Source organism: Lepisosteus oculatus, chromosome 18 (genome assembly GCF_040954835.1).
Source record: "Lepisosteus oculatus isolate fLepOcu1 chromosome 18, fLepOcu1.hap2, whole genome shotgun sequence".
NCBI classification, from domain to species: Eukaryota; Metazoa; Chordata; class Actinopteri; order Semionotiformes; family Lepisosteidae; genus Lepisosteus; species Lepisosteus oculatus.
The window spans coordinates 21184663-21206825 of NC_090713.1; the positions used below are offsets into that span (position 1 = coordinate 21184663).

At 55.8% G+C, this 22163-nt stretch overlaps 2 protein-coding genes across 10 annotated transcripts; one reads left to right on the forward strand and one right to left on the reverse strand.

Moving 5' to 3' along the window:
* Nucleotides 1–21440, forward strand: cdca5 (cell division cycle associated 5). 7 transcript variants are annotated; one of them, XM_069180620.1, is made up of 9 exons: nucleotides 40–150; nucleotides 1043–1185; nucleotides 2187–2360; nucleotides 2539–2638; nucleotides 15595–15665; nucleotides 17660–17722; nucleotides 17976–18014; nucleotides 19342–20082; nucleotides 20303–21440. In XM_069180620.1, exons 2-9 carry the CDS (start codon nucleotides 1138–1140, stop codon nucleotides 20381–20383), a joined length of 1317 nt encoding a protein of 438 aa, XP_069036721.1. In that variant the 5' UTR covers nucleotides 40–150; nucleotides 1043–1137; the 3' UTR covers nucleotides 20384–21440. The 7 variants fall into 7 exon arrangements, with proteins under 7 accessions (XP_069036725.1, XP_069036721.1, XP_069036722.1 ...); XM_069180618.1 differs by lacking the exon at nucleotides 40–150 and having other exon boundaries at nucleotides 927–1185; XM_069180619.1 differs by lacking the exon at nucleotides 40–150 and having other exon boundaries at nucleotides 927–1185; nucleotides 2190–2360.
* On the reverse strand, nucleotides 5116–13230 carry zfpl1 (zinc finger protein-like 1). 3 transcript variants are annotated; one of them, XM_069180626.1, is made up of 8 exons: nucleotides 13085–13230; nucleotides 12012–12133; nucleotides 10685–10796; nucleotides 9579–9772; nucleotides 8945–9026; nucleotides 8615–8803; nucleotides 7914–8040; nucleotides 5116–7551 (listed from the first exon to the last, which is right to left on the reverse strand). In XM_069180626.1, the coding sequence occupies exons 2-8, from the start codon at nucleotides 12111–12113 to the stop codon at nucleotides 7365–7367; spliced, it is 993 nt and encodes a 330-aa protein (XP_069036727.1). In that variant the 5' UTR covers nucleotides 12114–12133; nucleotides 13085–13230; the 3' UTR covers nucleotides 5116–7364. The 3 variants fall into 3 exon arrangements, with proteins under 3 accessions (XP_069036727.1, XP_069036729.1, XP_069036728.1); XM_069180628.1 differs by having other exon boundaries at nucleotides 8951–9026; nucleotides 13085–13229; XM_069180627.1 differs by having other exon boundaries at nucleotides 7914–8037; nucleotides 13085–13227.
* Nucleotides 21441–22163: the final 723 nt, after the last annotated feature.

Consider the following 22163-nt stretch of genomic DNA (forward strand, 5'->3'; position numbering starts at 1 on the left):
GCCGACTGTGAAGGTGACGTCACAGAGCCAAGTGACATCATAGCGCTCCGGGGGGGGCCGCGCTTGTTCATACTATGGGGTAAAACGGGGGAGTTATAATCGGAGGGTCTCCACGCAGGGCTCTTCAGAGAGAGCAGGTAGCGCAAACAGGTATGTGTGAAGTTTTGCCGACCTTAGCGAAGTATTGTCTTTCTTAAGAATTTGCATGAGTTCTCCATTAGAAACTATTGAAGAATTTGCATCTTGTATCCCACCACGACGCCAGGATATTTTGAGTTATGGCTGTCATAAATTTTCAAAATCCCTATTGCAAGTGGACAATATCCTTTCAGTTACAGGATATCGGAATTCCTCATTTGGGAAACGGATTTATTAGGGGGTAAAATGGATGACGTCTAATGAATACTGTAGAACTAATAAGGTTAAGGAGGTTGCATTTAAAATAATAAATCGCAAACACCCCTGTCGTGCAGCGATTTTGAAAGAAGGCCTGAAACGATTCGACATTTATTTCCTATGGGACAAACCTTCTGGATCGATTTGCACACTTAAAAAAGGGACTAATACTGATATTCTTTCCAAAGAAATAGATGTCGTGTTAAAATTCAATGCCACTGGAAATAACACAGCAATACCGTTTGTAATTAACTTAATTATTATACCGGCACTTCATCACATACACAGACTGAAAGGGTCTGGGAAGAGTCCTACGTTTGAACATTTTAAAATAGAGGTGTGGGGCAGACTATTTCGAAATGTAAAAAACCTGTAAGCGGGGCGGACTTTTATCTTTAACATTTACCCCGTTGAAACTTTTTTTCATGATGCGTGTTTGTATTGTGACAGGTGCCCCGTGACGATGTTTTTTTTTTAATGTACAGTAATACGCACTCTTGTTTGTGTCGTATTTTCGTTTGTTGTTTAATTTTGTTTTTTTTTTTAAAAAAAGCTTAACCCTTAAACTGCTAAGGGGTGCGAATTTTGCGGGCGTGTTTCTCCACCTTCCGGCCTGTCGCGATGAAAACAAGTGGTTTTCCGGCAGGACCGGAACCCCAGCGGACACCGCGCACCCTCTTTAAGGTCAGTCTCCGAGCTTGGTGTAGCGTCAGAACCGCCAGCAGAACCTCGGATACGTGGATGTGCGGCACCGAAGCGCCCCCCGGCGGCGGACACCAGGCTGTGCAGGTACGGACAGTCCCACAGCGCTCCCACCGCCGTCCAGCGGGGGGGTGCGGTGTCCGCACGCCGCACACGTCTCTCAGACAGAGGGTTTTACAGGAGAAGGTCCAGCAGGTCCAGCTAGGCCCGGAAAAAATTAAAGCCCCGATCCACTCCGGGTTTTACAGCGCCGTCAGACTCCTGTTGCACAGCTGTCCGATCCACTCCGGGTTTTACAGCGCCGTCAGACTCCTGTTGCACAGCTGTCCGATCCACTCCGGGTTTTACAGCGCCGTCAGACTCCTGTTGCACAGCTGTCCGATCCACTCCGGGTTTTACAGCGCCGCCAGACTCCTGTTGCACAGCGATCTGATCCACTCCGGGTTTTACAGCGCCGCCAGACTCCTGTTGCACAGCGATCTGATCCACTCCGGGTTTTACAGCGCCGCCAGACTCCTGTTGCACAGCTGTCCGATCCACTCCGGGTTTTACAGCGCCGCCAGACACCTGTTGCACAGCGATCTGATCCACTCCGGGTTTTACAGCGCCGCCAGACTCCTGTTGCACAGCTGTCCGATCCACTCCGGGTTTTACAGCGCCGTCAGACTCCTGTTGCACAGCGATCTGATCCACTCCGGGTTTTACAGCGCCGTCAGACTCCTGTTGCACAGCTGTCCGATCCACTCCGGGTTTTACAGCGCCGCCAGACTCTGACTTTACAGCGCCGCACAGCACTGTAAATTCAGAGTCTTTACAGCGTTTACAGCGCCGCCAGACTCCTGTTGCACAGCTGTCTGATCCACTCCGGGTTTTACAGTGCTGCCGGATGCCGGAGTCCTATCGCAGAGCGGGTTTCAGGTTATTAACAGCTCTACACACACACACACACCACTCTTCAGGAATCGCACTAACCTGTACTGCAAAGGAACAAGTAAAGGTTTATTCCATGCTGAAAAGCGACGCAACGTGTGTCGCCTGCACTCGGAGCCCCGCTCCGAGTCAGCGGGTGCCCTGCCCTGTTCCGCCAGCAGGGGGCGTGCGCGGGGCTGCTGTCGGTCCGCGCGTCCCGGAAGGCGCTGTTCACGGCGCTGTCGCTGGCCCTGTTCGCGCTGCACCTGGGGCTGCTGCTGAGCGACGCCCTGCTGCACGCCTGGAGGCAGACGGAGGAGGGCTCCAGCCATCACTTCACCGAGGCGCTGCTGGTAAACAAGCGGGAATTCACAACAACAACAACAACAACAACAAAACGTTTCTGGAACTGACTCGGGCTGGAGGTGTATTCCCTCCAGTATGGATGATCGCTGGCACTCTCCCCACCCACCTCTCTCTCTCTCTCTCTCTTTCTCCCTCTCTCTCTCTCTCTGTCTCTCTCTCTCTCAGGTGTCCCATGTGATGAGTTTCTACTGGGCTCTGCTGGGGGCGGTGTACTCTGTGGAGTCCGGATCAGACAGAATGAGTGTGATCTCCCTGACTTCTGCCGGTGAGTAGGACTGCCTCCCTTCCTCCAGGTTTTACAGCTCCGTCAGACTCCTATTGCACAGCTATCTGATCCACTCCGGGTTTTACAGCGCCGTCAAGAGTCCTGTTGCACAGCTGTCTGATCCACTCCAGGTTTTACAGTGCTGTCAGACTCCTATTCCACAGCAGTCTGATCCACTCCCGGTTTTACAGTGCTGTCAGACTCCTATTCCACAGCAGTCTGATCCACTCCCGGTTTTACAGTGCTGTCAGACTCCTATTGCACAGCGGTCTGATCCACTCCGGGTTTTACAGCACCGTAAGACTCCTATTGCACAGCGGTCTGATCCACTCCAGGTTTTACAGTGCTGTCAGAGTCCTATTGCACAGCTGTCCGATCCAGTCCAGGTGTGACAGTGCCGTCAGACTCCTATCGCACAGAGGTCTGATCCACTCCTGGTTTTACAGTGCTGTCAGACTCCTATTGCACAGCGGTCTGATCCAGTCCAGGTTTTACAGTGCTGTCAGACTCCTATTGCGCAGCGGTCTGATCCACATCCGGGTTTTACAGCACCGTAAGACTCCTATTGCACAGCGGTCTGATCCACTCCAGGTTTTACAGTGCTGTCAGACTCCGATTGCACAGCGGTCTGATCCACTCCTGGTTTTACAGTGCTGTCAGACTCCTATTGCACAGCAGTCTGATCCACTCCAGGTGTGACAGTGCTGTCAGACTCCTATCGCACAGAGGTCTGATCCACTCCTGGTTTTACAGTGCTGTCAGACTCCTATTGCACAGCGGTCTGATCCACTCCAGGTTTTACAGTGCTGTCAGAGTCCTGTTGCACAGCTATCTGATCCAGTCCAGGTGTGACAGTGCCGTCAGACTCCTATCGCACAGAGGTTTGATCCACTCCGGGTTTTACAGTGCTGTCAGACTCCTATTCCACAGCAGTCTGATCCACTCCCGGTTTTACAGTGCTGTCAGACTCCTATTGCACAGCGGTCTGATCCACTCCGGGTTTTACAGCACCGTAAGACTCCTATTGCACAGCGGTCTGATCCACTCCAGGTTTTACAGTGCTGTCAGAGTCCTATTGCACAGCTATCTGATCCAGTCCAGGTGTGACAGTGCTGTCAGACTCCTATCGCACAGAGGTCTGATCCACTCCTGGTTTTACAGTGCTGTCAGACTCCTATTCCACAGCAGTCTGATCCACTCCAGGCTTTGACAGATGCAAGGGTCTTGCAGAAACTGTACTCACTGACACAAACAGCAGCATGATTTAACCTTTTAATTCCAAATATACATACAAACAAACTGACTTGAAACGAAAGTAACAGGCTGGAAAAATTCAACAGTTTTGTTGTTGTTGTTGTTGTTGTTGTTGTTGCGTTGCATCCCAGGCCTGAATTTCCTCCTGTTTCTGAGCCGGTTCTGGTTTGAGTTTTCGGCGATCCAGTACCGGGAGGAGCGGTTCATCAACTAGCGGGCAAAGTTCATCTCGCTGGACCGGACCGGACCAGACCGGACCGGACCACGCCGAGCTTGAGCCAGGCCCACGTCCAACCCAGCAGCTGAACACTACCGTCTCCTCGCTGCGGGGGGGGGGGGCACGTCTCAGGCCCGGTTCGGCCCAGCCCGGGCGTCTGGCCCCTGCCTGGGCGTGAACCCCAAAACCAACCCCATCCAGCGTCTACGCACCCCGTTGGAATTCAGCGCAGTGAACCCCCGTGCTGTCCAGTACCCAGCTGGCGCAGTGCCGCCTGTGGCCCAAGTGTCAACACCCCCCCATACGGGGGCAAATTACATCAAGCTGATCGACAACATCACAGAGAGCCTGGATCTAGGGCAGAGTACAGACACACTCCTGGGGGGTCCGCAGAGGAACAGGCATCTCTCACAACGGGCTTGAGCCCACCGGCTCCCGCGCTGTGGTTTAGTTCAAGGAGGCAGAGTTTTCGTTTTGTCCCACAGTGCCACCTACTGGCGATACTGGGAAGTACTGTTCCCTCCCCCTCCCCCACCCAGAGGGCGAGTGTGCAACTGCAGGTGTTTCCGACTCAGCTCAGCAGGTAATGACCCATATCAGCTCGTTATAACCCTCGTCGGGCCCAACTGAACGGCTTCTCCTGGATCTGCGGGCCCTGCTGCTCGAGAGGGGGGGACCCAGAAACTTTCCAGACAGAGCGCCCCCTCCTGGACCAGGACTGATTTACTTCTGCCAGAACCTCCTGCAGCACAAGCTCCCTCTTGTGGCCAGAATGGGGCATTTCAATGAGATTTCACGGCCTGGGCACAACACCCACTGTCCCACCAGAGTGTTGATAAACACTACATTTTCAGTTTTCTTTACCAGCAAAATTAAATATTCACTAGGGGAAAAAAAGGAACAGGAACGGTGTATATAAACCCCTGCTTCATGCCCAACGACCCCGTCACCCTGAATTGGAAATAGACGTTAGAAAATGGCTGGATGGATCAAAAACAGAAGCCCAAAATCTCCAAACAGTTTAATCACAATAAAATTATTACTGTGCTGCTTTCAGTGTTAACAAGTACAAGATTAAGAAATAAAGAGAGAAAACAAACCCAAAAAAAAGATTAGTCTGGTGCTTAAATAATATAATTGTCATAAATACAATTAAGATTGGTTTTTGAAAAGGAATTTTTTCCTGCCTCTTCCCGAACAGTTCCGTGTTATTCGTGTTCGGAGACGCTCGCTCGCTTTCCCGAGCAATTCTGGCTCGGGGCCATGGGAAATGTTCAGCACAGCCACTTCCGAACGGTAGCGATTGAAGATCACTCTGAAATGACACGACCCCTGACCTCAGCCCTTCTCTCCCCCCCCCTTCTTTAATGTGCACCTACAGCTTAACACATCTACTTGTTTTAAAGGTTGGGGTGTCCTACCTCTGCCCAGCAGGTATTATAGTGTTAAAGGTCAAGGGTGTCCTACCCCTGTCCTGGAGAGTCCCAGTCCAGCAGCTCTTAAAGGTCAGGGGTGTCCTACCCCTGTCCAGAGAGCCTCAGTCCAGCACGTATCATAGGTCAGGGGTGTCCTACACCTGTCCAGCACGTATTAGAGGTCAGGGGTGTCCTACCCCTGTCCTGAAGAGTCCCAGTCCAGCAGGTCTTAAAGGTCAGGGGTGTCCTATCCTTGTCCAGAGAGCCTCAGTCCAGCAGGTATCATAGGTCTGGGGTGTCCTACACCTGTCCAGCACATATTAGAGGTCAGGGGTGTCCCACACCTGTCCAGAGAGCCTCAGTCCACCAGGTATCATAGATCAGGGGTGTCCTACACCTGTCCAGCACGTATTAGAGGTCAAGGGTGTCCCACACCTCTCCAAAGAGCCTCAATCCAGCAGGTATCATAGGTCAGGGGTGTCCAACCAAACTGGTGTCCAGTGAAGACACAGTAACGGCCTGGTCCATTTTACAGGGAAGGTACATCACAGCATACACCCAGAAAACTCTACTAGTACTAGTTATGCACTAGTTATGGACTAGTTATGGGTCGCCACCACTTCATCCTAATTTCTAAATACCTGGACCCTCTTGTGATCTTTACACAGGCAACCTGTGGAGGCAACTAAATAAATCTGAGACAACAATCAGAACGCCCTCCATCTCTAACTGAACGACTTGCTTATCTGATAACTGACCTTCCTTATCTCAATAAAAGACAGCCGGTTCGGGGGTGGCTGCCTGGATTAGGGTTTTATGGAAAACACACTGTGCCGGTGCCCATATGCCGCCAAGACCCTGGTCCCCCCGAATTTCTGACTTTTTTCCCCAGGATGTTCGGCTTCTCTAAAACAGGGGTCTTTAGAAGCAGCAGCCCCTGAAGAGCTGGGAGAAGCTGTTAACCTGCACTAATTTAACCACTAACGAGCTGATTGGCTTCCTTCCGAGCCCAGCTGGATAACCAGCTGGGGAGCCCGGATTGGGGACCAGGACCAGGACTGGGGATCCCCCTGCTCCGCCTCCCACTTTGGAAAACTGGAATCCAGCCCTCCGGAGTTCAGGCTGCTCAGGAACTTTTTTTTCTTTCAGGAAAGAAAGGGCTACTGGGGCAACTCTACACCCTGGGTGCCCCACGAAACTGGCGCAGAACTGAGGCTGCAGTGTAGCAACGGGGGCATTTATTTGCCCTTCCGCTGGGTAGTTTTAAATTTCAATAACTAAGCTTATTTCGGGAAGTAAGCTTATTGCTGGAGGAGCATCTCGGTAACTCGTTCAGCCCTAGAAAATTGGGGGGACAGAGCTCAACTGAAACTGCCACGCGCGGGCAGGGGCCGACAGCTGGCTAGGACAAACACGCCGGGTTTGTCCTGGGACCGAGGACAAAGGTGTGTGTGTGTGTGTGACCAGCTGTGGTTCACCATCTCTCCCCACCAAAAAAGAAACGACCATACAAGCAGAAACACCTTGAACACAGCAGAGGAGAGAGCACGGCAAATCCCTTAATTAAAGATAATTAGATACAGAAATATTGCCCCACCCCCCCCCACCCAGTGTGGGACAGTGTGGGGGGAGGTTGCTCAGAAGGGGTAGTTAATCTTGCCCCAGGAAGGCAAGAGTGTCAAGGTCCCCACAAAAAAGCCCCACACGATAGCTTTCAGGAGGATGTATTTTCCTCACGACACAGAAATGCCCCAGTCAGTCATCTCGGTCCCCCTGGGTGGTATCTGGTACAAATTCACCCCACCACCCCCCCACCTCCACTCGGGAGGGCGGGGGGGGGCTAGTTCTGCCCCACGCGGATGTGCGGGTTGAGGTGGGGGTCGAGGTTGGGGTCGCTGTCGGCCGAGGCCCGGCCCAGTTTGGACATGACGACGACGAGGGTGACGAAACCCAGCACGCCGAGCAGCAGCACCAGCAGGACCCGCTGTTTCAGGGTCAGGGCTGTCCTCTTCGTGCCCGAACGGTTCCTGCCGGCGAAAAGAGTGCGCGGGGTCAGGGGTCAGAGGTCAGAGGTCAGAGGTCGAAGATTCCTGTGTGCTCACCCTGCGGGTTAACACGCTGTAAGGATTCCAAACAAAGCACGCTCGAGAAACTTAAAAAAGCAGCAAGAAGTGAGCCTTGGCATTTAAATTATGATAATAATACTCAAATATTCATGAGGCAGTCCAGGGTTAAATAATATCTCACTCAATAAAATCCTGCAGGTGGCAAAGTCTGGAGTGGATCAGACTACAGTGAAATGGGAGTCTTACCGACAACAGCGTGAACCCTGGGATGGATCAGACTACAGCACAAGGGCCCCCCCAAAACCCCTGCGGGACAAACGTACTTGAGTATCTGTGCGAACCAGCTCAGAGCCGGCCGGCGGCGGTATTTGTCGTCGTCGAAGTCGATCTGCGCGACGGTGGACCTGCTGCCCTCTCGCGTGTCGTATACCTTCCGCGGGGACGACGCTGCTGGGACGGGGGAAGGCGGGGAAGAGGGTGAGGAAAGAGCCCTGTGAAGAAGCCTGACTGCAAGGCCTGTGTGCTGTGGTAACAAGGGTTATAGGCTTCCCATGTGACAGGAGCCCCGCCTCCTCATACCCCCATTTGGACAGTAACCCCGCCCCCTCAAACCCATTGTGACAGGAGCCCCGCCTCCTCATACCCCCATTTGGACAGTAACCCCGCCCCCTCAAACCCATTGTGACAGGAGCCCCGCCTCCTCATACCCCCATTTGGACAGTAACCCTGCCCCTTCAAACCCATTGTGGCAGTAGCCCCGCCCCCTCGTACCCATGTTGTGATAACCCCACCCCTCTCATACATACATTGTGAGTTTAGCCCCAACCTCTCACTCATTCTGTGACAGTAGCCCCACCCCTTATGCCCATGCCCTGAAAGTAGCCCCGCCCCCCAAGACCACGCCCTGGCAGTAGACCCCACACCTAACAAAGACCCCGCCCCTCAACCTCACCCTTGACAATAGCCACACCCACGTGCCAAGTGTAGCACCCCCCCCACCCCCCTGTGGAGCTCGAGGGCAGACCTGTGTGGAGCGTGATGGAGTCGCCCGTGGCGACGGAGCTCATGTTGATGACGGAGTGGCCCTCGCCCGTTCCGCCGTTGTCGAGGGGGCCCCTGTGGTCGGGCTTGGAGGGGGTGCCGGGGTGCGCGCCGTAAGCCAGCCCCGCCGTCGCCTGGGAAGAACGGACCTCGCCGGCCGCCGCTCCCGAGGCTGCGTGCGACAACACAAAGAGCCCAGCTGCAGGCGGGAGGAGCCAGACCGCAGACCCAGCCGGGACGCCGGCGGCCACCAGGATACCACCCCCCCCCCACCCCCTCCTCCGTTGCGGAAGCTACCCGCGCGGAGACTCACACTCACAGTCGAACGTGGACCAGTCCGTGTAGTCGGTGACGTCGTGCGGCGAGTTCTCCGGCACGTCCGCCGCTTCCTCGATCTGGGCGAAGCGGGAGGAAGGAACAGGATCGTGACCTCACAGCGGCAGTCAGTCTCTCCGAGCCAAACCCCCCCCCCCCTCTCGTCTTGTGACAGTAGCCCCTCCCCTCATGTCCACATCCTTGCAGTAACCCCGCCTCCCACTGTGGCACTACCCCCATCTATAGATATACACTAACAATAACCACGCCCCTTCACCCCCCCCGACCAAAGCCACACCCACATATAAAAATTGTAGCTCCGCCTCTTAAGTCCATGTTCGGCCACTAGCCACACCCACATGTGCATGGCATAGCAGCAGCCCCGCCCACATCCTGGCAGTAGCCCCACCTCCCTTGACCATGAGAGTCGTGGCCCTCGACCTTTCCGGCTAAAGGATTTGCAAATTAGCTTTATATCGTTTTAATGCCTCCCAATCCAGAGCCCCCAACTGGCGTTTTGAATGACGGTAGTTGTGTTGTGTTGTTAATTCAATGCAGCTGGGCCCCTGGGGTTACCGCTGTGACAGGCGAACACCCTGTTCTCAGCACCCAGGTTTGGGTCGGGCCCTCACCAGAGGCAGGCCCAGGCCCGCCCGGGCCCAGTTGACGGTGGACAGCTTCTGGCGCAGCACGTCGGCCACGGGGCTGGCCAGGTTGGCGGGGGGGAAGACGGGGGCCTGGCACGCCGGGCACTGGTACCCCGCGGGAGCGGTGTTGGGGGGCAGCCGGGCCGCCAGCTCATTCAGGCAGGTCCAGTGGAACACGTCTGCAACACAAAGGGTAGGGGGGGGGAGAGGGCACCCCAATCGTCAGGGGTCCCCGAGGCACAGAACACTGCACACGCCTGACTGACATGCAGACACACACACGACACTGCACACGCCTGATTGACCATGCAGTCACTCACTCACTCACACTCACACACACATCTGACTGACCATGCAGACACACAAACGACACACACAGGACTTTGCACACACCTGTCTGACCATGCAGACACACACACACAGGACTTTGCACACACCTGTCTGACCATGCAGACACACACACGACACACACACACACACACACACACACACACACACACACACACACACAGGACTTTGCACACACCTGTCTGACCATGCAGACAGGCAGACACACACACACACGGGATACTGCACACACCTGACTGACCATGCAGACACACACAGGACACTGCACAGCCCTGACTGTTTGGCACCCCAGTCAGGCAGTCTGTAGCTGCCTGGTATAAACTCCCTTTACCCCTGTTAGGTGACACACTGTGCACACCGGCATGCATCGAGCCTTGGGGACCCCCTCCAGAACGTGGGACCCCTTCACCTGCTGGTCTTCCTCAGCTACTGAACTGAACTACTGAGCTTTCCCGGAAGCCCGGAGATTGGAAGTTACTCAAACCCCTAACGGCTCAAGGGAAGTCTCAGAGTTGTTAATTAGCTATAAGCAACTGAAATCAGACACAGGACAGGCTCTCAGCTCAGAAACCCGGCTGTGGAGGGGGGGGGGGGGCGGGCTCCCGACAGGCATGAAGAACCCCTTGATTTAGGACGTATACAAGACAGCCACGGAGCTGCAGTGGAGGCAGGAGAGACGCGACGCAGGCCTGCAGGCGGGGAACACGCTCTCCGACTGCACAGGCCTGTCTTGCCATGCTCACCATAGCAGACCAGCCGGACGGTGTCCTGAGCGGCCAGGGGGGCACTGCAGAGCTGGCACTGGGGGTTGTAGTCGCTGTCCTGGAGCCACTGCAAGTACGACTGCACTACACACTGCAGGACAGACAGACAGAGAGAGAGAGAGAGAGAGGAGCTGACCGGCTGGACTCCTCTACACACTGCAGGACAGACAGACAGAGAGAGCAGCTGACCGGCTGGACTGCTTTACACTCTGCAGGACAGACAGACAGAGAGAGCAGCCGGCCGGCTGGAGTGCTCTACACACTGCAGGACAGACAGAGAGAGCAGCTGACCGGCTGGACTGCTGTGCAGTGGGGGTGGGCTTGACAACACTGTAAAACCTGGAGCGGATCAGACTGCTGTGCAGTGGGGGTGGGCTTGACAACACTGTAAAACCTGGAGCGGATCAGACTGCTGTGCAGTGGGGGTGGGCTTGACAACACTGTAAAACCTGGAGCGGATCAGACTGCTGTGCAGTGGGGGGTGGGCTTGACAACACTGTAAAACCTGGAGCGGATCAGACTGCTGTGCAGTGGGGGTGGGCTTGACAACACTGTAAAACCTGGAGCGGATCAGACTGCTGTGCAGTGGGGGTGGGCTTGACAACACTCTTAAACCTGGAGCGGATCAGACTGCTGTGCAGTGGGGGTGGGCTTGACAACACTGTAAAACCTGGAGCGGATCAGACTGCTGTGCAGTGGGGGTGGGCTTGACAACACTGTAAAACCTGGAGCGGATCAGACTGCTGTGCAGTGGGGGTGGGCTTGACAACACTGTAAAACCCGGAGTGGATCAGACTGCTGTGCAGTGGGGGTGGGCTTGACAACACTGTAAAACCCGGAGTGGATCAGACTGCTGTGCAGTGGGGGTGGGCTTGACAACACTGTAAAACCCGGAGTGGATCAGACTGCTGTGCAGTGGGGGGTGGGCTTGAAAACACTGTAAAACCTGGGGCGGATCAGACTGCTATGCAGTGGGGGGTGGGCTTGACAACGCTGTAAAACCCGGGGCGGATCAGACTGCTGTGCAGTGGGGGTGGGCTTGACAACACTGTAAAACCTGGAGCGGATCAGACTGCTGTGCAGTGGGGGTGGGCTTGACAACACTGTAAAACCTGGGGCAGATCAGACTGCTTCAAAATGGGAGCCCGACTGACTACAGCCTAAAGCCAGTGTCAAGTCTGAAGTGGGTCAGACTTCTGCGCAACAGGACCACGATTGACTACAAAGTAAAACCTGGAGCGGATCGGACTGTCGCGCACTGGGAGCCTGGCCGATAATGCTGTAAACCCCGATTCCGTGGTCTTACCTTGGCGTGGTTGGACACCAGGCAGTGCTCACAAACGTTCACCCGGTGCTCGAAGCAGAACAGGTTGGTGACTTTCCTCTTGGGACACTTACACAGACCCATGGCGCAGGAGACCCTGGGCGCTGCAGGCCACGGCCCCAGCAACGACAAAGCAGGAAAAAGAGATGATTTCCCCCCCGAGCACAAAGCGAACCGGGAACAGAAAATACACTGTACACCAGGGGCTCCGCGTTCCAGCTGAGCCTCCCCAGTCACACCACTGAATTACTCACTGACTCAACAACAGGACCCGTTTAAACCATGTGCCTGTTCTCAGACGTCAACCCATTTAACTATCGGCTTTCCTCATTCCAGTCAAATCTCAAATCCTTATATCGGGGGAAAAAAAATGTTCCAGTCGGGAAGCTTATTCATTCAATCAAGGCTTCAACGGAGTCATGAAGTTCTGGCGGAATGACGACCAGCAGGCGTCTGAGCTTCCAGGATCAGGACTGGTGTATATACTCGCTCATAAGGCAGACTTCCCCCTTCAACGCACTCGCTGGAAAAGTGTCCAATGAACAGCTCTTGGGCTGCTTCTTGCTTGTAAAAGCGATGCTGCGGGTTCGAACCGCGAGTTGGCGAGTTCTTACAGGCATCTTCCAATTAACACCCGGACAACACGGCCGTCCCCTTGACTGGGTTGACGCATCCGCCGACAGAAACCAGTAACAGGCTCCGGATCAGGCTAGCCCGCCTCGACATGTCTAAACTCCCGCGGCGCCTTGACCCCTCCAGAGCCGGACTTGCCCGACCAGTTGGACGGCTCAGGCCGTGAGGGAGACACGGGACACCGCTCTAGCCAGGAGAGATGAGCCGATCAGAGCCTCGACCTACCTGTCAACGTCAGATCCACCTTCCCCTAACAGTGCAAAGGCAGAAACTCCGGCAGAGTGCGACATGTAGCTGACAACACGTTCTGAACGTTGGAAGTCGGGATTTGCTCCGTGGAGCCGCGCACGTCCATTGACAACAAACTAAACATGCAAGCATGTCAATTCAAAATAACCTTACCACCTCGGCCGGTTACTTACGTCCTTACAGCAACAGTGACAACCGCAGACTCGGGCGCTGTTGTGATTTTCTGCGTTGTTTCGTTTTCTTTCGCCCGTGAGAAATCTATCGACTCGCTGTGCCACGTCTCTTCCGGGAGGGTCGCCTCTCGATGACGTTGACAACCCGGAAAACAGGTGACGTCATGAGACAGTGGTGGTTTAAGGCGCTCAGATCGTTTTTTTTTCTCAAAATATTTCTGTTTTCCAAGAAATTTCAAAGTCATACAAAGACTCAAAGATAGTCATACAAAGGGCAAGGTTTTCAGTTGTTCTCTGGCCGGGAAACGATGTTAAAATATCAATACTGTATTAGAATTATAAAATAACATCGGGGTACACGAAACACTACATTACAGCTTATCGGGAAAACCTAAAATAGTGTACAATGTAAAAGTAAAAGTAAAACACGATGCAAAGACGGTATATTCATGAAGCGATGAACAGCCGAAAATTCACATCCAAAGATCAGACTTGTAGCAACGCAGCGGTTGGTTCTTGGTTTTATAAAGTACAAAATTCGGACGGCGTGGCATAGCTGCCTCGCAACCCAGTGGCCTTGGGTTCGAATCCGGTCTCCGACATCTGTCGCTGTGGAGACTACATGTTCTCTCCCTCGGCGCGGGGGGGGGGGTTCCCCACGGGAGGTGGTATCACGCTCTATGCTCCCTTAGCGCCCAAGTTGCTGCCGTAACCCTTCGCATAAATAAGTGGCTTTCTGATGAAAGGTGGTGAACACAATACTTTAATCACCTTTACACACCTACAGAAAATAATCTAGGGTGGGAAAATAAAAGAAGAGTCCCCGTTTCCCTCGCTTTGTTAACAAAATCTGACGAAAAACCGATTCCATTACTTTTCCGTGCAAACCTCTCAATCTGAGCATGTAACGTAGAAACCCTAATTCCCCATCTCCCTCTGTGGGGGGCGGGGAATCACTCTATATTCAACATGCATATAAAAAAGACAAAACTTCTACTTATACCGACGTCAGCATTCTTAAATATGTCAATGACGCTGCTTCTTTTTAGTTTCTGTAAAAACCCTGCGCTTGCCTCGCTCTCCCTGGGGGGAGTCCAGGAGGTGATGTTTTCCCTCACCCACATGGATGACAGCCGAGGTCACACAGGTTTGCCCTCACCAACATGGCTGACAGCCGAGGTCACGTGGGCCTTGCCCCGCATCCCACAATGCACTTCCGCGGGCGCGAAGGGCGGGCGATTTGAACAGCCTTCCCGTGTTTCCGGTCGGCGCCTTGCGGAGCTGCTGAGCAGAAAGTGCCTATTTGTTTGCCAGTTTATTTCCCTCCCCTAACGTACAGTATCGTATTGAAGTGACCGTTTTGCGACCCTAGTAGCTTGGTTTTGAATGCACCGGGGCCGGAGAGGGGCTGATCTTTCCTCGGCTGTGATTTTATGTAGGCGAAAATGACAGACAAACTCAAGCGGCCCGTGTCGGCGAGACTACTGAATGATGCAAAACACAATAAAGGTACGGGAAAGGCATCCGATTTTTTTTCTTCTGTTCAGCTACTTGTTTTTATTTGATCTTTGCCGTTTTTGGTAGATTAGAAACATTGTTATCGTGGTTGGATCTGCAAAAACAAACCCCAACGGGCTTGTTTCTTTAACTGGCTTCTGCGGCTAATGGGGAGTTTAGTACTTCTAAAAAAATTTATGTCGATATTTATGTTTTAGGTAATTGATTGTATGGTTATACATTTACTGATGAGAACTAAATATCCCGCTTATGTATTGCGTACGTGATGAGTACGAAAGGAAATATTCTTGCTCGGGACTTTAGATATAGCGAAGGTGCGATATTTTCAAAAATTTCTTAATAATCGGGAACATAAATTCACTTATAATTAATTATTATTGCAATAAAAGGGAATTTGGTGCACGACACTGAACACGCAATACGCCTGCGCAACGGAGAGTTCCAAGTGGGCGTGGTCACCCGCTTCAGGGGCGGGGTTAGCTCTGGACGCTGCGTGCTGATTGGCTGAACTGCTGCCTGCTCGGCTATGTATGGAGATTGTAAAGGGCATTTTATGTTGTAAAAACAACTATCTGGAGGTGAGGAGGAGTCGTTCGGCCGGGCTGGAGTTTTTAACCCAGGTGAGAGAGGAAAACGTCCACAGGGTGGGATTTCCACGTCTGCCCTGTGAAAAGCAGAAGATCAAAGGTTAACTGTAGGAACCCCAAGCACTGTGCGTCAACAGGTCACCTGTCAGATCCTTAGATGATGTTACTGATTGCTAGATATTCATTCTGTTAGGAGTCCCTAGACCCTGTTAATCGTGTAGGAGCTCTGGGGTGTTTTATGTACATAGGATGAAATGATGTCAAGCTCAGAAAAGTTGTGTGGTTTCCTTATAATGCCTTGTGCCCGCCGTCTGAATTTCAGAGCTGTCATCCGTAGGGACATAGTGGCCGGGGGCCCCCTGTCTGTCGGGTTAACACTGCGCCTCTGTGGCTCTGTCTCCTCAGACTCCAGCAGTACAGCCAGGCGGAGCTCGGGCAGGAGATCTGTCCCCCCGAGGAACTCTTCGGAGACTCTGGTGAGTGAGATCTTCTCTTCCCACGCGTGCACACACACACCACACCAGTAAAATTGTGGAGGACTGGGCCGAATTTCATCAGCCTGGTCCGGACCGGCGCTGTGCTGTCAGCCTGATGGGTCAGGTGTCTGCTGCCCTGTGCTCGGTTTCTCCTTCGGGTCGGGCTCTCGGTGCTTTAATTAATTTAATTAACTCCTGATGCTCCTATAGCTCTTTCCTGGGCCCTCCACTCAGAGCTCTGTCCAGGTCATGGGGGTCCCCTCCACCCCCAGCAGTGTGCACCCCACCTGGATGGGGTGACGGCGGCCAGCACTGCTTCCATCAGCAGCTTCATTAGGAGCTGTTAACCTGCTTCCCGAGTCTCTGCTCTCGGATCGGGTCACCTGGCAAGCCTGCAGGGCTGCGGATCTGTGGGATCGGACCAGGGCTGCGGATCTGTGGGATCGGACCAGGGCTGCGGATCTGTGGGATCGGACCCAGCAGGATTGTGGATCTACCGGATCAGACCAGGGCAGGAAATCTTTCAGGGGCTGCGGATCTGTGGGATTTGACCCGGCAGGACTGCTGATCTACCGGATCAGACCAGACCAGGGCAGGAAAACCTGCAGGACCGTGGCTCGGCGGTACCAGGCTGTACCAGCTGCGTGATCTGTTTGAGCTGCAGCGGGGGGGGGGGCACAGCCGTGCGATTGGGGGAGCTGTTATAATAATAATAATAATAATAATAATAATAATAATTGCTCACACTTATATAGCGCTTTTCTGGACACTCCACTCAAAGCGCTTTACAGGTCATGGGGATCCCCTCCACCCCCACCAGTGTGTACCCCCACCTGGATGAGGCGCCAGTCCGCTCCCCACACCCCAGCTCTCAGTGGGGAGGAGAGCAGAGTGATGGAGCCAGTTCAGAGAGGGGGGTTATTAGGAGGCCATGATGGGTTAAGGCCAGGGGGGGAATTTGGCCAGGACACTGGGGTGACACCCCTACTCTTCTCGAGAGACACCCTGGGGTTTTTAATGACCACAGAGAGTCAGGACCTCGGTTTTACGTCTCATCCGAAGGACGGCACCTGTTTACAGTCTAGTGTCCCCGTCACTATACTGGGGCATTAGGACCCACGTGGACCACAGGGTGAGCGCCCCCTGCTGGCCCCACTAACACCTCTTCCAGCAGCAACCTTCTGTTCTGCTGCGGATAAAGGCGTCGGCCACGTCCGCGATCCGGGAGCCCACCCTGTCGAGCCGCCTCTGACTGGATCCCTCAGCACCACCACCACCACGTTAGCGACTCGGTAGTGCCTTCTGTCCGGGCTTCGGGAGTCTCAGCAGGCCCGTCCCGTTCCGATGAGCCTCCGGAGAGCGAGGGGAGCCGGGCCGCTCCGGGCCGGCAGGCGAGAGGTGAAGGCAAACCCGCGTTCGCACACGCAGAGGAAAAGGAGCCCCGCGTCTACACCCGAAGGAGCCCCACAGCTGAAACGCCGTCTCTTTCCTTCACCCTGTGTCCCCACAGCCGATGAAGTTCTGGATCCCCAGATGAAGTTCAAACCGCTGAGTCGATTGCATGCGAGGGACAGTGAGATCAAAGTATTGTATAGGTCCAGTATATATAGCAAACCGCAAACTGTTACCATGGGAATGGGGGGGGGGAGGTCACCTGTGTTTGGACATCCCCCAGACCTTGGCCGCTTAGAATGGCCGGCTTTGTCTTTCCTCCGTTAGGGGGGTCTCTATCTCTCATCTGCTAACTCCCATCCCTGCCAGAACACGAAGGTGCTTCCTAAGCGCTTGGCATGTCTCGCGTCGCAGGAAGTCTCTGTCCCCTTGGAATGAAGCTCGATCTGCTCCCAGACCGGTTGTTCGCCCGGCGGGGGAACGTGGTGGGGGGCCGCTGTGTGTGTTTTTGAAGTGAAATGGAGACGCTGATGTCTCTCTCTCTCTCTCTCTCTCTCTCTCTCTCTCTCTCTCTCTCTCTGCCCCCCCCCCCTCCCAAACAGGCCCCCACTCCCGGCGTGAAGCGCTCCATCGTGGTTAAGAAGATCGTGGCCAGAAAGACGCAGGTCAGTGCCTCTCGGCGTCCATCCGCGCACGTGCTCTGGGCTGGAGGGTTGCGAGTTCGAATCCCGGCGGGGCGGGGGGTTGGGGGCACAGCCGTCGAGCTCTGATTGCAGGGTGGACGCGTGAGAACCCAGGCTCTCGGCAGACGCCCTCTCGGTCCTGCCGGGGAGATGGGGGGGGGGGGGGGGGGGGTGTCCGGCGCGGTCAGCTCCTCCGCCGTCCCTCACCCTCCTCTGCGTGTTGTGTCCCCTGCAGGTGACCGGCTCCAGCCCCGCTGTCCGCCGCAGCCCCAGGGTAAGCCCGTCGCCGTCTGCTTTTCAAGTTTGAGCCCTTCGGGGTGTTTAAAGGAGGGCGGGGAAAGGGGTGTCTTAACCCCACACCCACCCCCTGCGCTCATAAAACCTGGAATTTAGGGCCCAGATTTCCTGTAGGTTTCGCAATACTGTAGAGCCAGGAGAGAGTCTGGGACTGGCATCACTGCTGCAGGAGGTGCTTTAAATGTGACTTATCCCACTGCTGCCACCGGGGGGGGCTGAGCCCTCCCTTCACTCCCAGGAAGTGCCTTTGGCTGGCTGAGGCTCTTGGGCGCCCCCTCCTGGGGGGGAGTGTTGCCTTTTGAAGCCTGCACGGCGTAATGCAGCAGGGCGGTGCACGGCTGCCTCGCAGCTCTGGGAGCCCCGGGGTTCACTTCTGGAATTCTGGGGTGCTGTCTGGGTGGAGTTTGCACGTTCTCCTTGCGATTCCCACAGTCCAGCGCCTGGGAGGTGAATTGGCTTGTGGGGAAACTGGCCCTGGTGGGAGTGGGAGTGTGTGTGTGTCCTGTGATGGACTGGTGTCCCGTCCAGGGTGAGTGTGTGTGTGTGTCCTGTGATGGACTGGGGTCCCGTCCAGGGTGTGTGTGTGTGTCCTGTGATGGACTGGGGTCCCGTCCAGGGTGTGTGTGTGTGTCCTGTGATGGACTGGGGTCCCGTCCAGGGTGTGTGTGTGTGTCCTGTGATGGACTGGGGTCCCGTCCAGGGTGTGTGTGTGTGTGTGTCCTGTGATGGACTGGGGTCCCGTCCAGGGTGTGTGTGTGTGTGTCCTGTGATGGACTGGGGTCCCGTCCAGGGTGTGTGTGTGTGTCCTGTGATGGACTGGGGTCCCGTCCAGGGTGTGTGTGTGTGTGTGTCCTGTGATGGACTGGGGTCCCGTCCAGGGTGTGTGTGTGTGTGTCCTGTGATGGACTGGGGTCCCGTCCAGGGTGTGTGTGTGTGTGTCCTGTGATGGACTGGGGTCCCGTCCAGGGTGTGTGTGTGTGTGTGTCCTGTGATGGACTGGTGTCCCGTCCAGGGTGAGTGTGTGTGTGTGTCCTGTGATGGACTGGGGTCCCGTCCAGGGTGTGTGTGTGTGTCCTGTGATGGACTGGGGTCCCGTCCAGGGTGTGTGTGTGTGAGTGTCCTGTGATGGACTGGCGTCCTGTCCAGGGTGTACCCCCACCTTGTGCCTGGTGCTTACTGGGATAGGCTCCAGCCCCCCCGTCTCCCTGTCCTGGATAAAGAGGTTAGACATTGAGTGGAGAGGTGACGCAGAGATCTGTCGCCCTGTCAGTGTCTATTTTCTTATGGTGGTCCTTTCTGCCCAGGTCTCGCCTTCCAACAAGGAGAACACCAAGCGGGCCTCGGGTTCGGAGCTCTGCCAGCCCGCGCAGCCCGCCCCTCCCTCGGCCAAGGTCCGCCTGCTCTCGCCGGTCCTGCCCGCCTCTTCCTCCCCGGCACGGGGCCACGCCAACCGGGCGTCGGGGGCGAAGGCGAGGGTCCGCAGCTCAGCGCAGTCCCCCCCGCCTCCTCCTCTTCCTCCTCGGCCCGCCACTCCCCTGTCCCCCATCCTCCCTCCCAACCCGGCCGCCCCCCCGTCTTCCTCCTCCTCCCCGGCACAGAGTCACGCCAAGCGGGCGACGGGGGCGAAGACGAGGGTCCGCGGCTCACCCCTGTCCCCCATCCTCCCTCCCCGCCCAGCCGCCCCCCCCTCCCCGCAGAACGGGCCCCCCGCCCAGCCCGACCCCGACCCCGGCGACCTGCTCTGGTCTCAGAAAGTGCGGCGGTCCTACAGCCGGCTGAGCGACAGCGGCGCCGCGTCCCCCCCGCCCTCCTCCTCCTCCTCCTCCTCCTCCTCCTCGCCCGCGCCCCGCCGCTGCTCGCTCTTCGGCTTCCGGAGGCTGCTGACCCCCGAGAGGCCGCCCGCCGAGACCACCTGGGTGTCGGCGGGGTCCGCGACCCTGCTGGACGCCACCTCGGCGCCGGAGCCCGGCCAGCCCGACCCGCACATCCCCGGCGTGGCCCTGGTCAAGGAGAGGAAGAGGAAGAAGAAGGTGCCGCAGATCAAGGTAAGCACAGGGGGGGGTCTAATTTTAGAAGGGAGGAAGCAGGTGAGAGGGATGTCTTGGAAGACGCCAGGGCATCGACTCGGGACAAGTGGGGAGTTCGTTCCATTCTCCCGCTACCCTTAGTGTAAAGGGGTGCCTTCAGTAGGTAGAGAGGGACCCCCCGCCGCCCTTGTCACTTTCTACAGCGTGTGGCTCTCTCCCCCTCTCTCTCGGCTGACAGATGTCAGAACTTGACCACCTGGCCGCCCAGCTGAACGCCGAGTTCGAGGAGGCGGAGAAATTCGATCTGGTCTTCGAGTGACGGCCGCGGCGGTTCCCGGGCTCCAGAGATCTGGACCCTGCGAGAGGGCCGAGGAAGCCGTCGAGGATCCGGAAGTTCTCTGGACCGGAGGGGGCGGGGGGGGGAGGAAGGACACGGGCGCAGAGCGAACACTTCTTCACGGACGCTGGATCACGTGTCCTGATGTTCTGGAGATCCTGGGGCTGCCCCTCCCCCGGGGGGAAGTGGATCAGCTCCCCATTCCGCAACAGTCTGATCCACCCCAGGTTTTGTAGTGTAGGCGGACTCCCTGTTCCACAGCAGTCTGATCCACTCCAGGTTTTGTAGTGTAGGCGGACTCCCTGTTCCACAGCGGTCTGATCCACCCCAGGTTTTGTAGTGTAGGCGGACTCCCTGTTCCACAGCAGTCTGATCCACTCCAGGTTTTAGAACATAGCCAGACTCCCAATTGTACAGCAGTCTGATCCGCTCCAGGATTTCTAACATAGCCAGACTCCCAATTGTACAGCAGTCTGATCCGCTCCAGGATTTCTAACATAGCCAGACTCCCTATTGTACAGCCGTCTGATCCGCTCCAGGTTTTATAGAGTCACCAGACTCCCCACGGTACAGCAGTCTGATCCGCTCCAGGTTTTATAGAGTCACCAGACTCCCCACGGTACAGCAGTCTGATCTGCTCCAGGTCTTGCAGGGCCGCCAGCAGGTCTGATCTGCTCTCCGTGACGTCAGCTTCCAGAAACGCGAGTACCTTTCGAGTTGTTCTTGTCGGGCGCCTAGTTTTGGCGTTTCGTTTTTTGTTTGTTTTTTCTTTCCTCTGTACCCGTTGGGTGGAGCCAGGCCGGCTGGCCTGGGTTGTACGGTTTTTTCCCCACTTTTAAACCCTTTAGGTGTTTCGTTGGTTTATTGTTTCAAGAAGACAAATCGGCGAGAGAGACTACCGGTCAGCTCGGCGTTCTGCACCGCTGTGCGTGAGAGAGGCCAGATGCACGTTGGCCGTCAGAGCCGTCAGCGTGCGCTGTAGTGTCATAGTGTTTCAGAACCTTTGTTAAACAGTAAAGTGCTTCTGTTTGCTCTGTTTCCCCGTTTGTCCTCGTTCTTCCTCGCCTCGCGGCGGCCTGTCACCCAGCGGGTGAGCCGCCCGCCCAGACGCCCTCTGCCTCTGCCTGGACACCCCTGTGCCGCCTGCCTTTCCTTACACAAAGAGCGGGGGGGGGAGGGAACTGCGTGCCCAGGCGACCCCGTTTGCAGAGCAGTTGGGGGGTCATGTCAAGCAGTTGGCAGAAGAACGCACCGCTTGACCCCCACCCCCACCCGCCCAAGAGTGAGCGGAGATCTGAAACTTCACCCCGCTGGTCCGTCGGACCCCCACCTCTGCGAAGTGTGGATTCGTCTTCGAAAAAAGCAAAACAAGGACTTTCCTGGGTTGAGCGAGGAATCGTTTAAAAAAAAAAGGGCAGCAGCGAAGCTCTTGTGTCACGCTCTCACCCAGCATGCCCTGGGGGCCTGCAGTGCTAGTCGGCCTGTTGCCGAGACACTGGGTCTCTCCTTCTGAGGTGGGTGGGGATACTTGCCCCCTCTGTTGGCAGGGGGTGTGTGGGTGGCCCCAGGGGTGAGAGTGCCTGCTGTTGACTGGTTGATGGCGCATGAGTGTGTAGGGGGGGCGGGCTGTGCTGTGCTGTGCTGCTGCTGCTGTGTAACAGGACGATCGATATCCGGGGCGCGTCAGCCAGAGGTGACCCTGGTTGTTGCGTGAGTCCTCTGGGGGAGGGGGATCAGGACACGGCCCTCCTCTCTGTACCCC

What these genes read in the sequence shown, in the direction of transcription:
- cdca5 (XM_069180618.1), top strand. Translation starts at nt 1,018, where the DNA reads ATGAAAACAAGTGGTTTTCCGGCAGGACCGGAACCCCAGCGGACACCG. An exon ending in GGAACTCTTCGGAGACTCTG is followed by an intron (nt 15,666 to 17,659) that starts GTGAGTGAGATC and finishes CCTCCCAAACAG; the next exon opens with GCCCCCACTCCCGGCGTGAA. An exon ending in CTGTCCGCCGCAGCCCCAGG is followed by an intron (nt 18,015 to 19,341) that starts GTAAGCCCGTCG and finishes CTTTCTGCCCAG; the next exon opens with GTCTCGCCTTCCAACAAGGA.
- zfpl1 (XM_069180626.1), bottom strand. Translation starts at nt 12,113, where the DNA reads ATGGGTCTGTGTAAGTGTCCCAAGAGGAAAGTCACCAACCTGTTCTGC. An exon ending in CTCCATCACGCTCCACACAG is followed by an intron (nt 8,041 to 8,614) that starts GTCTGCCCTCGA and finishes CCCCCGTCCCAG; the next exon opens with CAGCGTCGTCCCCGCGGAAG. An exon ending in TGGTTCGCACAGATACTCAA is followed by an intron (nt 7,552 to 7,913) that starts GTACGTTTGTCC and finishes TTTCGCCGGCAG; the next exon opens with GAACCGTTCGGGCACGAAGA.